Here is a 12577-nt window from a genome sequence, read left to right on the forward strand (position 1 = left end):
TGAACGCAATGATAGCGATGTGTTATGAGCCAATATGTGCGTTCTTTTATTTGTTTTTACCAGTCATACAATCTGTTTCTTATATCCTCCCTTCATTAACAAAACCACACATCACTATACAAAACCACCAATACATATCTTCTATGTCCAAAACGTCCTTTTTCCTCAAATCCACCTCTTACAATCGTCCTATGTATGAAATGTGCCCATCCACGAATTGTCTACTGAACATAAACATCAACAACGGCCTGCTCAACAGCCCGACTAGAAGCTCCATGCATGATTTGAATCAACCGTGCAACTTCAACAGCCATCCCAAAATCTTCATCAGATCTCATCGTTATATAATCACCATCTTCGTCCTTGTAGCGTAATCTCGCACCATCGTATAATCCACCTCGACCAACAGCACGTAGCTTTTTATCAATCTTGGCAATCAGGTCGGTGAGTGCAAAGTCTGGACCTGATATACCGATTAGGAAAGAGTCAGGGCCTAGATGGAAACGGACTCTGACACCTATGGACGAAAAAAAAAAGTTAAAAAGACTGAAGGCGAATATGCAGCGTGCGAATCAACAGCATCGGCAACTACAACGGCAAACGCAACCTGAGGATGAATACATACCGCCTGGTGGGAGTGGTGATGTTGATGTTCGGGTTACAGGCGCTGCTGATACTAGCGGTGGCACAACCTCATTGCTATAATCGTTCGAGCTTTTTCGTGCTGGTGGTGGTTGGGATTGTCGTAGCGATGAAGCAACTGCAGATGCGCTTCTAGCAGGCGGTGATATTATAGTTGGACCTTTACTATTACTGCCCGTAATCAGCCCATCGTGAGATCCAAAGTATCCATCAATACTAGCGGTACCAAGAGCTGGAATTGGTGGTAGTGGTGGTAATTGAGTGTTTCCAAGTTCCCGTCGTTGCGGCTGTTCTCGATCCCTTCTCAACTCCTCCGATGATTTGGATGCTGGTGGGTAACGATGTGCTGATGGTGTCGTTGGTGGTGATGGCAAGTATGGGAATGCTGGGACTGGTAATGGAGGAGCACCATTATTATTGGGAGCAGACATTAATATAGCGTTACCACTAGCTGTTCTTGCTCTTACTGATGCAAATGAAGACGATGACGATGATCGTGACGAATATCCTGAATCATCACCTTGACTTTCATTATATCCATTGCTGGTAGGCCTATATCCATACATTCCTGGTCCTGAAGCTGGAGGATAGTATTGCCCTTGTTGTGGCATCATTTGTTGCATCTGCTGTTGTATTGGTGGTTGATTATAGTATGCCGAGGCATCACCAGACAAGCCTCGTAAATGCCCTCGTAGACTTTCATCACTACCGCTTTGCTTTCTTAATCTACCCATACCCACACTGCCATCACTATCATCGGCATATCCCGAATCTACATCAAGCAATGGCCCGGTATTCCTTCTCACAAGTTGTGGTGGATTGCTTGATCCATTCGACAATTGAGAGTATCGTGCTCCTAGATCTTCGTTAGAGTTGGATGCGGAAGATGATAATGATGATCGAGTTGGAGAGTATTGGCCTGATACAGCTACTGGTTGTTGTTGAGTATATCTAGTGGGCGACGGTGGTCCATTACCAGTCAAGCTAAAGTTTGATGGCGCATAGCCTGTTCCAGTAGTAGCAGCTCTGGGGCGAGCAGGACTAGATGGCATTGGTGGTGGAGCTGATGGTGGTGGCGGTGGAAGAGTTATACGACCATCTACATTCGAGAATTTACGTTGCAAATGTGGTGGCCCTGGTGATGTTGGTACACCTCCAGAGTTTCTCGCTGGAGCAGGTGATGACATACTCCGAGTCGGTGGACGATCCGGGCTAGAGTATGCACCTTGTGGTAACATCAAAGATCCTTGAGATGAAACTTGTGATCCTACATCACTATTTACATCGTCATCGTCAGGTTCTACAAGGAGAGCTGGACGTCTACCAGCAGGTGACGATCCATTCGGTAACTTTATAATGTTGTGGTTTAGTTGAGTACCACTAGCATATGCATTCCGTTCAGCTAATGACTTGCGACGAACTTTGGCTTCGTCGACAAGTGCATCGGCTTTAGCCTTCCACATTTTGCATTGCTCAACGTTGAGACATTTTATGGAGAAGGATTCCAAGTCTGGTCCATCTCTCCAGTATATTTTGAGACCAAAATAGCTTGGCTTTTTGGAGGTGTCTTGCACCTCGGCAATGGAGTGAATGTATATGTTGCCCTTGAGTGTGAAACGTTCCACGGCATCCGTTTGCTATATGGCGAAAAAAACCTCAGTACATGACCAAGAACGGAGAGCGACAATGGACGGCAACCACTCCGTTGAGGGCACAATATCATGAGTGTACGCAACTTACACTGGCACGTTGCTTCTTTGCTGGCACCTTCTTCTTGTTATTTGGCACTTCTTTACAGCACAAGAGTATCTTGTCAAACAAAAAGAGATGGTACTCTCTTTCAATGTCGTGAGCTTCCATGAGGAATCGGTCTGCCAATTGCAAATCACCCATCTCCATGATTTCAAGACCCTAATATTAACATTAAACAGATGTCAGAGCAAGTCATCAGCGCATGAGGGACAGACGCATAAAATTCGCAATGCCATTGAAGGTACAATTCGTGACATTTACCTTCCAGTCTTCAACAGCCGTAGCCAATCTAATCTTCAATCTCCTATTCTCTTCCCTCCTTTTTGCTTCGTTGATCATATCTGCAATGCGTAAAGTACATTCTTCAGCCTTCTTGAGTTCATCAGTGTATGGGTAGTTGGTGTCTTGACTGAGCAGGATGAGTTGTCTGAGGAGAAGAGGATACTTGGCCAGTCGCTGTACAGGCCTGATGAGATACGAAGGCAGCCCACGTGTTGGTTCAATGACACTTGCGAGTGGCTAAGTTTGGACGGAGTGGGGGTGTGTTAGATGTTTTCATCACCACGGGTCAGAGAAAACGATCAATCATGAATGGATTCATATAGGCTTACCTGCAAGCTTCCAAAATGCGAAGGCAGAATCAGGTTTACATCTATATAGTTGACACAATATGGTCCGTAAACCTTAAACCCATCTTCATGATCGATAAACACAGCTCCAATCCGTTGTTCATTGTTGGATCTAGCTAGCGCAGATTCCAAAGCAGATAGGAATCGTCTTTGGAAGTCAATCAACTCGTTGAGGTTGGCGAATATGGATCGGCCCACTTCCGTAGACACGAGTTTTCGTTGATATACAGTGTTTTGATAGGCCTGTAACTCTTCCAGAGAGGCTACATAGGATCTTTCTGTGCTTAGGAGCTCAGCGATGGTCATGTCTCTATTAGAGACTTTGTCACGAGGCGGTTGATCTGATGGCACAGCGAATGGTATGGGGAGAGATTTTCGGATGGGCATCAGGCCCATGCTTGAGAGTTGGTCGAGTATGATGTTGATTGTTTTCAAGACCTAGTATAGATCGTATATAGTGTCAATTGATTTTAATATTGGATATTAGGTCAAATGATGCGAAAAACTGGATTAGGCAGTGCCTCTCGGTGAGGTTGCGTCACCCGAAAATACCATCTAATCACTATTTTGTTTGGGTCTAGAACCCGAGCTTTCCCTTTAACATGTTTTTTCCGACTTGCATGCAACTCTTACCTTTACATGTCCATTCGTATCGTCATTATATAAATCTCTGATTTCAAACCGCTGCTCGTCTGGTAGGCCCAACTCGTCTTTGAGTGCAACCAAAAATTTGAAAGTAGCTTGCTTACACCGATGCTGATTCGCAGCTCCTTTCGGGATATCGGCCACATCAACGACTTCTAGTTCAGATAGTCCCAATCTGTTGTACAATTCACATAAGGGGGCACCTAGTCGTAGGCTGTCGAAAAGTGTTGAAATTGGGTCGATTGGTGTTGGATTTGGTGTTTTGGAGATGAGTTCCCCCTCAGGAAACAGATACTGCTCCCAGTTACCACCTAGTGAGAATAGTAAAGTGACTATATTCGCACAGTTCTGTGACAGGGAGGTGACAATCTTTGTCGTTTGCGGAAGTGATGACATGGATGCGTATTTTTGCGGAGTGGGCTTCGAATTTCGAGTAGTGAATGAAGAGTGGTCTAGCTGGGTGACGACCACTATTTAATAACTAGCCTATTCTACGACAAGGTTCCCCCTGGTGTGTTGAAAAGAAGTTGTTAGCTCTCTTTGTTCTTCACTCGTTCTCGTCTCAGGGTCCTTCATATAATTGGAACTCCGCTAAGCTTTCACGGATTCAAAAGCAAGTTCTCCTCTACCTTTTGGTCTTGATCTAGTTCCAGCTAGTTCGTCTGTCGAGAGTTTTGGGCAAAACGCAAAACACTTTGAAATTGCTCTGATTGGTAGTGTAGGGGAAGGCCAGGGGAAGAAACTGCTCTGTTTTGCCTGAACATGCCAACGCAATGAATGCACAAGATCACTTTGCCTGTCAAGTGATGCAACAACGAGATCTGCAAGACTCGGGATCTAAGGACAAAGTCACGGGTTTGATCAGCTTGCGTCATTCCTTGGATAATATACTAGTTTTGTTGATAAAATGGATGCAAACCAGTTACAAATTTACGGATATATATGTTATTGATGCTTATAGGATAATGGTTTCAGTTTTACATCAGTCTTTTCTGTTGCAGCTTTCTTTTTTTTTCGTTCTGTACACACACTCACAGTAGTCCCAATTCACAGTTCTTTTATAGATCCATCTTCTCAGTTGACTCCTGTACTACTTGTTCGACTTTGGCTGGTTCACCAGGCACAATCAATTCCACCTCCCAGTGAGAAATGAAGGTGACATTTGACACCAGAGTCTGTCTCACAGGTTCACACTTGAAGACTTCGACGGGGCAACCACCTTGCGAAAATCGTTGGCGTAGTGCGGCTTCAAACTCTAATAAGCCCATAGGATGAATTAACGATTGAGAGATGATGGAGCCCAGTTCAGCCCAGAATCGTTTCTGTGAGGATGTCCGATTGATGCTAAATACAAGGGCATTTAGTTGGGAATGCTACAATGACAAGAACATTGATGTCTTACCTTGGTGGTACATTCTTCACGTTTGAATCCTTGTCCACAGAGAATGCCAAAGATGAGACACTGGAAGACTTAGCATCGGCCAAGACCTGCAATGTACGCTCCACCATATACTGAGAAAACGAAGAAGAGTCCGGTGATATTTGTTGTACTGACGAGTTGAGTTTGTTGGACACTAATAGTGTGGGTATAGTGTGAGGCATGGCCTCGGAGGTGCCTTGAGCGCCAGGAACTATGCCAAAGTAGTCCAGTTCTTCACGAACTATGGAGAAAGGACAGTTAGTTCGATGTCGCGTGTGCAAATGGATCAGATGCATTCGTACCAGAGTCAAGACTGATTTGCGGAGGGACAATGAGTCGGCCAGTGCGGTAGTAGTCCATTATAACCTCAAAGGTACGTCCATTCTATAGAATAAGTGATAAATCATCAGCATAACGCATAATAAGCCCGCGAATATGAGAATACACTTCAAAGGTCGTCCATTATGTGAACCAAACTTCGTAGCATAATGCATAAGACAGCTTTTGATCCCGAGAGGACGGGGAAGTATAGCCCTCCGTAGACTTTGATCTCGGCAATGAAAAACACGTTCTCGTCTTCCTCCGCAACTCAAACCACCAAACAACTTACTCGATCAAAGAAGATTTCGTTTTCGTCCTTTACGAGGCCTTGATTTCTTAAATTAAACATTGCGCCGAGCAGGCTGTCTGGTACAAGAGAGAATGTCCTGCAACAGAAAATGAGGAGGGTTTGTTAACATGACTTCCACCGCTGATCACTCTTTATGAATTTCCACAACTCGTAATACACACTGTTTGTTGGTTTGGTACTTGGTCCCACCGACGTTCAAGGTGACAGTAGTATTGTTGCTTCCTATAGCCATACGATAGTAGTTTTGATCTGTCTTTTTGGTTGCGGTTCTTTTGAAATGAAATGTTCAGTTGGTAAATCGTGTGATCTCGTCACCGAAAGACATGGTCAGCAGTTATGTCACAAAGCAACAATCCGCTGCCAGACCGTCAAGTGTGGGAGGATGAATTCGTGTGAAGAAACTATACCGGGGATATTTCGAACTGTAAACTCTGGCATTTGCTGGTGGTGCTCGTCAGGGCACAATTTCCCATGCTAGTTGGTAGTTAGTTGACGTTTTGTCATTTTGAAATTGAAGAGGGAGTCTGTAAGAAAGGAAGCGAACTAGACGCGCCAAATAGTGGATTTTAGACATGAAGTAAACGTGGTACCCTCTTGTTACCTAGTGAAGACTCGTTGGCGGCGCAATCGCAATAACCGTGTACTAATTGTAAGTCGAATTTCAACTCGCATTTCACATTTCACCCAATTGTATTCATTGTAAGATGTAGACAGGCACTAGATAGACCAATTCCATTCAATGAGATGTCATTTCACTTGTTTTGTTATGTTTCGTTTGCGAAGTAATGAATGAACCAGCCACTTGCTTTGGAAGCGCCGTACTTTTTTCTCTTGCTCCCATCACACGTTAGACGGAGGGCAAAGAATAAGTACCAATCGGTCTAGGGAGAAGGAGTCCAAGGCTGCTGCTGCTGCACTTGGTTTGGTTGCCAATTACCAGTCTGAACCGGTGGGCGCTCTAGCCCTTGCATCAAGAGCTACCAAGTTCCTATTAAATAACTCTTAATTGTGTGTGGATGAAACATACAACACAAAACCACCTCATCATGGCCAGGATACCACTTATATTACTCTTACTGTCATCCCTGCAGCTGGCTTGCCATGCCTACATTCCGACTGCTTCCACCTTGGTGGGAGTCCTTCTTGCCCTATCGTCATACCGTATATCTTGTCTAGCTGCACCGGCTGCCTCTACTTTGGGACTACTCGAGCCTGCTAATGGTGTATATCTGATGATTTGGGTAAGGATGCTGTCTATTTCGCGGTGGTGGTGTCTTGTTTTTTTGCTCTAGCTGGAGTGATGGCGGGTTGTTATTGTTCGGAGTCGTTGCCCCTTCATGGATAGTAGTGCTCATGAACTATAATTGATGATTATGCTCGGGATCGATGCTTTATGTGCAAGACGCTGGAGCTCGACGCTTCCAATGACAATCTTATCCAATCAACACAGCACTGCCACATTCATTCATCAAGGTGCTAACAACAAGTTATTCACACTATTTCCTACTATTAGCCTGATACAGAAGTCACTCCATATCAAGCAGATACTCCATCGCTAATAAATCAAAGGCTAGGTCAACGGGTGCCTGTTTGGCACTTTGCACAGAATATTCCTACATTGACGTACGTCGACCTGTCAAAATCATTGAATTATACACATTGTAACATCCTTCTCCTCAACCAACAGTCAATCAGGCACGCCGGGCGTGTCAGTGAATGTCGGCATAGATACGAAAATAAATACCACCTTTTTGGAGCTCACGTACAGTGACGCCATGATCTTTTTAACTGTCTATCCCTTCCTTACCGGGGACATGAATGCCGTAAACGATACCGATATTGCAGCTTTAGCAACGCAGTGTGCTCAACTAAATGCTGCCGGGCGTAAAATATTCTTGAGATTAGCTCCAGAAATGAATGGAGGCTGGTATCCTTGGGGCCAAAAGCCATCCGTATATGTGCCATGGTGGAGAAAGGTCGTGACTGCAGTTCGGGCGCAGGCTCCGAATACCGCTTTCGTTTGGTCTCCCAACGTTCGTGGACAGGGTGGTTTTGCTCTGGCATCTTGGGTTCATCCATTGGGAACAGATTATAATTTGATGGATACAAACAAGGATGGAGTTGTTAATGGTACTGATGATCCATACGGCCCGGTAAGGAAGTCGTTGCAAAGCTGCGTTTATAAGAAAGCTCGACCAACATGCTCCCTTTTCAAAATAGTTCTACCCGGGCGATGACTATGTTGATTGGGGTAACTACAGCATTTCGCATTCTGTTGTGCTTTGCAAACGGGGAAGGTTTTGTCGGTTGAAGCTTACTGATACTTGTGTATAGTTGGCCTCTCGCTATACTATTACGGTACCAGCTATCCATACCACTTCAACACTCTACCACCAGACTATTGGTTTGTGCAGTCGCTCCAAGGCTTTGGAGCTTTCGACTTTTATCAGACGTATAGCGTTCAGCATAACAAGCCTTTCGCTGTAAGTTTCACGTTCGAATGGCAGCAACATCCCGAGCAACACACTCAAACCGCGCATTTTCTATCTACTTCATAGTGCTCAGAATGTAGCAGTACCTTCTTTGCCGCACAGCCGGTTGGTAGCTCGCTCGTTAACGTGCCTCCAGGTCCAGGAGAATTGGCTATAAAGAGAAGCTGTATGACATTATCACTTGATTGATTTTATAGCTTGCGATTGACATCCTTCTAAAACAACAGGGTGGAATCAAACGGTAACTTCTACTACGGTTCTCACACAGTATCCAAGAATAAAGATGTGGTATGTTGGATTCCACAAGTTTCTGACAACCTGACAAGGAAAAGACTAACATTTAGCATCGAAACCAAAAAAGGGGTCTATTCGAGTTCCGAAAGAAGGAAGACGACACATTCAGAGACTTTCAGATACTAAATCAATCGAATCCCAACAACCTGCTTCCACAGTTCTTGACTGATCTTCAAGCTGCGTCATCCAAGATCAACTTCATCTGGTAAATGCGACAAAAATTCATCCATGACTTTTACCCATAGTTTACTCATTCTATTTGCATTAGGGCTAATTACTCACCGCCACCGGTCGTTCCTGCCCCGCTTCCGGCCAATTCCACTCCAGGCGATCATATCGCCACGATACTGGGAATGAATTCAGGTCATTCTAGTCTACGGACTATTGTACAGCGATACGGTGCTTATTTCGCCATGTTTGTGGCGACGTGGATGCTATCTTGAAAACCTGAGGCAGGGACTCTGTTTTAAGATGACCATTTTGTAATGTATCATAGTCTGGATAGTTTTGACCTCTCTCTCGCTAAAGACTTGATTTAATTATTGTTGTGAACATTATCATCCAATAAGTCTTTTTCGTAAAATAGTAGAAATACAGTATCTTGTAAATCAAAATATGTGCATCGGGTCGTGTGTATTGTGCAATCTACATATTTACGAATCTGCTTGTTTGCCATGAGGCTGATATTAGGGTCAGATGGGTTTGCCAGCTCGAACTAGTCAGGTGCAAAGTCCTCGTCAATATCAAACACCATGTCCTCCGCAACAAATAGATCTGAATCCGACATGCCATCAAACAAGTCATCATCATCTAATGGAGGCTCTTTGCGTTTATGTGTCTGATTCTGTATCATTGGTTGTTGTTGCTGCTGATCCGGTAGTCTTATTGGTTGCTGTCCAATACCAGGTTCAAGTTTCACTGCTGGAGCCGCAGCCCCTACCATCCCGCCACCTTCATTCCGCGGGCCTGGATTCTCACGCTGTCGTCTATGTAAACAAAACGGTTAAGACGTGTCCAATGTTAAAAGCGACGATGATGTGTGTACTTTAGCATGTCCTGAAGCCTCTTTTCAAGCGTATCAATGGGATCGTTTTCCCATGGCACACCACCACCCAACAGTTCGATATTGCGTGAATTTAGCATTGCGACGCCTCGCCGAATCTCTACATTCTTTACCAAGACCTACAGCCGAATGTAAGTAGACAATCACTACAGACGTCCTCAAACGCAACACAATACTTTTGTCTTGAGAGGCACCAACAAATCCAGCTGTGGCACTACAAAACGATATCAGTATTGCAACGAAAAAAAGGAAACACAACAAGGATCATTGAGCACATTGATATTACCAATTTCCACTTCCATGGCTTTGATCTCCTGTTGCCCATCCGACAACATACATCTAAGCATCCGTCTAGGCAGCATTCCTCGAACATTCATACCACCACCACGACCACCCGCATTCCCATTCCTCCTCTGCTTCTCACGCTCATTCTTGATTTCTTCAACAGCAGCAAGCACATCCAGCACCGAGTACCCAATCTCCATGACACCCTCAATCTGCAGAATCGCCATTGCACCACCAGCCTTGTTCTTTAGACGTTCTTTATGCTTTGATGCGACATCGTCAATGATGGTGGGAGAGTTGATCGTTGCGAGATCAGTGTTTATGTATTCTTCGTAGATTCGTTGAGCTAACGGGTCGATTGTTGGTGTGATGGTGTTGTTGATGTTGGTAGCTAGTCGGTTGTCCAGGTGTTTTAGACGAGTGATTTGTGAGGTAGTCCATTGCAGTGGAGGCTGGCATGCTCTGGATTTTAGGAAGGTTGTTACTCGTACGGTTTCATCGTCAGCCATTCCTAACGTTCAATATTTTGAAATTAGTGATAGTTTGACGATGGGTTGAAAGATGTTCGCAAGAATACAATAGATCTGATAGTTTTGCAGTAGATGCGGGTCAAACTTACTAGGTTGACCGTGCTGTACTCTTGAAGTAACGATTTTCTAGAAATACGGAGATTGTTGTGAATGTAAGTACCAGTGTATTCGAGCAAGCTTATGTTCATACTGATTTTAGACGCGTGGAGTTAAGTATTCTACGCGTATTCACTGCGCTCTACTACAAGTAGCTGCAAGCTTTCATCTCATCCACTCAACCAGCGTTTGAAGTTTGACGATTGACAGAGTCGGAACAGGATGCCGCCCTCTAGTCGGGGAGGAGACGACATACACATCGTACAGCAGCCCAATCTATTCTCTGTGCTCTTGTCGGCGATATGGAAGTTTGTTTCTTCAATCCTGCAGGAACGTGCCTTCTTCTGGTATCTCTTTGTGCCAATAATGGTCTTTGAACTAGCGCTGAATGCTTTAATCATATGGAAAATACCATGTACGTACATGAACTTATCTGTTGTTTCTTTCTGTGTTGTGATGTGTCTGCTGCTCTCAACATTTTGTGTGCGAAAAAAATCTGAACCGGCCATTGATCATCGCGCATCCCTCCATGCAGATACAGAAATTGACTGGATTGCATACATGCAAGAAGTCGGTGGTTTTCTAGCTGGAGAACGCGACTATACCATGATGGAAGGTGATACTGGTCCACTAGTGTAAGAGATTTTAGACTTGATGATGTGTCGTTTTTGCTCCCCTCTATTCTTACACCATTCATCACATCTAGGTACCCAGCTGGATTCGTTTACATCTACTCAGTCCTCTCCATCGTCACTGGATCAGGCACATCCATACTCTTAGCTCAATGGCTGTTTGCAGTACTGTACATGACGACTCTAGCAATCGTTCTCCTCATATATCGGGAATCACGACTCGTGCCACCTTATGTCATCATCCTAGTCTGTTTGTCACGACGGCTGCACTCCATATATGTGTTGAGACTGTTTAATGATGGTTGGGCAATGCTGTTTTTGTATCTGGCTGTCTTGGCTATGGTTTGGAAACGGTGGACGGTGGCTTCTATCTTGTACAGGTAAGTTTAGGGAAGATGACGCGTGGTAGATTGGCGTGTGAGTTGTCGTCTGACAACCCTTTTTTGGCTAGTTTTGCAATATCTATAAAAATGAACATTTTGCTATTTGCACCAGCCTTTGCTTTAATTATATTCAAGGCACAAATGTGGACTGGAACCATATTTCAAGGCCTACTGGTTGTGCTCGTGCAAGTAAGACACCCCTCATCCTACAGCAAGTCCAATTTTTTCTACCTCTGACACCCATGAATTTGATTTAGGTACTACTAGGCCTACCCTTTCTTATCCACGCCCCGAAATCCTACCTGACACAAGCCTTCCAATTCAATCGTGTATTCATGTACAAGTGGACTGTAAACTGGAAGTTCTTACCCGAAGAAGCCTTCCTATCACCCATGTGGGCAGCAATCCTGATATGGGCTCACGTCTTGACTCTCTTTGGGTTTCTCTTGTGGCCTTGGTGTAGACGTGAAGGCGGATTCAGAGCTTTGCTGAAAACTGGATTTGGATTGTTGCCTGCTGTAGAACTGTTTAAGCAGCCTCCGCTACGTTCAGATCGTAAGTCGTTGGAAGTTGAGAACTTGTACGTCCTTTGTTGCCTGATCCACGTTGATTCTTTTTTGTCTTCCCAACAGATATCATACATCTGATGTTTACATGCAACTTTGTGGGCATAGTGTTTTCCAGATCACTGCACTACCAGTTCTATTCATGGTATTACATGGCGTTGCCGTATCTGCTATGGAGAACGAGATTTCCTGTCCTCTTAAGGTATGCCTTGTGTTGCATTCCAACGATATTGTAACCAACTCATTACACTTTTTTTGCATCAGGCTAGTCTTGTTAGTAGTCATTGAAGTATGCTGGAACATATATCCAGCAACAGCCATAAGCTCTGCATGTCTGGGGATCAGTCATCTCGCTGTGTTGGTGGGTGTAGCATATGGCGATGGGGAATTGGACCGTAAGACAGAAGACAAGGTTTTAGAGGATGGATTCGATGCCGTGAACAAGGGCGATTGATATTCCTTGATAGAACTCATCGTCTTGAGGCCAGTCGCTTTGAGAGAAGCCCTCAATGTTTAA

General features: G+C 44.5%; 3 protein-coding genes across 3 annotated transcripts; 2 read left to right on the forward strand and 1 right to left on the reverse strand.

Annotated features, from left to right (window-relative positions):
• Nucleotides 1-221: 221 nt before the first annotated feature.
• SmJEL517_g02390 (uncharacterized protein) lies at nt 222-4064 on the reverse strand (the record flags this gene model as incomplete). The annotated part of the gene is made up of 6 exons (XM_031168318.1): nt 222-517; nt 626-2279; nt 2383-2553; nt 2656-2913; nt 3006-3461; nt 3657-4064. The coding sequence occupies 6 exons, from the start codon at nt 4062-4064 to the stop codon at nt 222-224; spliced, it is 3243 nt and encodes a 1080-aa protein (XP_031025635.1).
• A 2701-nt stretch (nt 4065-6765) lies between these two features.
• On the forward strand, nt 6766-8948 carry SmJEL517_g02391 (mannan endo-1,4-beta-mannosidase; the record flags this gene model as incomplete). The annotated part of the gene is made up of 9 exons (XM_031168319.1): nt 6766-6960; nt 7233-7342; nt 7407-7872; nt 7940-7970; nt 8054-8202; nt 8278-8377; nt 8480-8499; nt 8556-8710; nt 8774-8948. The coding sequence occupies 9 exons, from the start codon at nt 6766-6768 to the stop codon at nt 8946-8948; spliced, it is 1401 nt and encodes a 466-aa protein (XP_031025634.1).
• Nucleotides 8949-10701: 1753 nt separating this feature from the next.
• ALG3 (dolichyl-P-Man:Man5GlcNAc2-PP-dolichol alpha-1,3-mannosyltransferase) lies at nt 10702-12514 on the forward strand (the record flags this gene model as incomplete). Its single annotated transcript, XM_031168320.1, has 7 exons — nt 10702-10894; nt 11015-11114; nt 11186-11491; nt 11563-11683; nt 11752-12049; nt 12127-12262; nt 12325-12514. The coding sequence occupies 7 exons, from the start codon at nt 10702-10704 to the stop codon at nt 12512-12514; spliced, it is 1344 nt and encodes a 447-aa protein (XP_031025637.1).
• Between the last annotated feature and the right edge of the window lie 63 nt (nt 12515-12577).

Source organism: Synchytrium microbalum, assembly GCF_006535985.1.
Source record: "Synchytrium microbalum strain JEL517 chromosome Unknown SmJEL517_scf0010, whole genome shotgun sequence".
Taxonomy (NCBI): Eukaryota; Fungi; Chytridiomycota; class Chytridiomycetes; order Synchytriales; family Synchytriaceae; genus Synchytrium; species Synchytrium microbalum.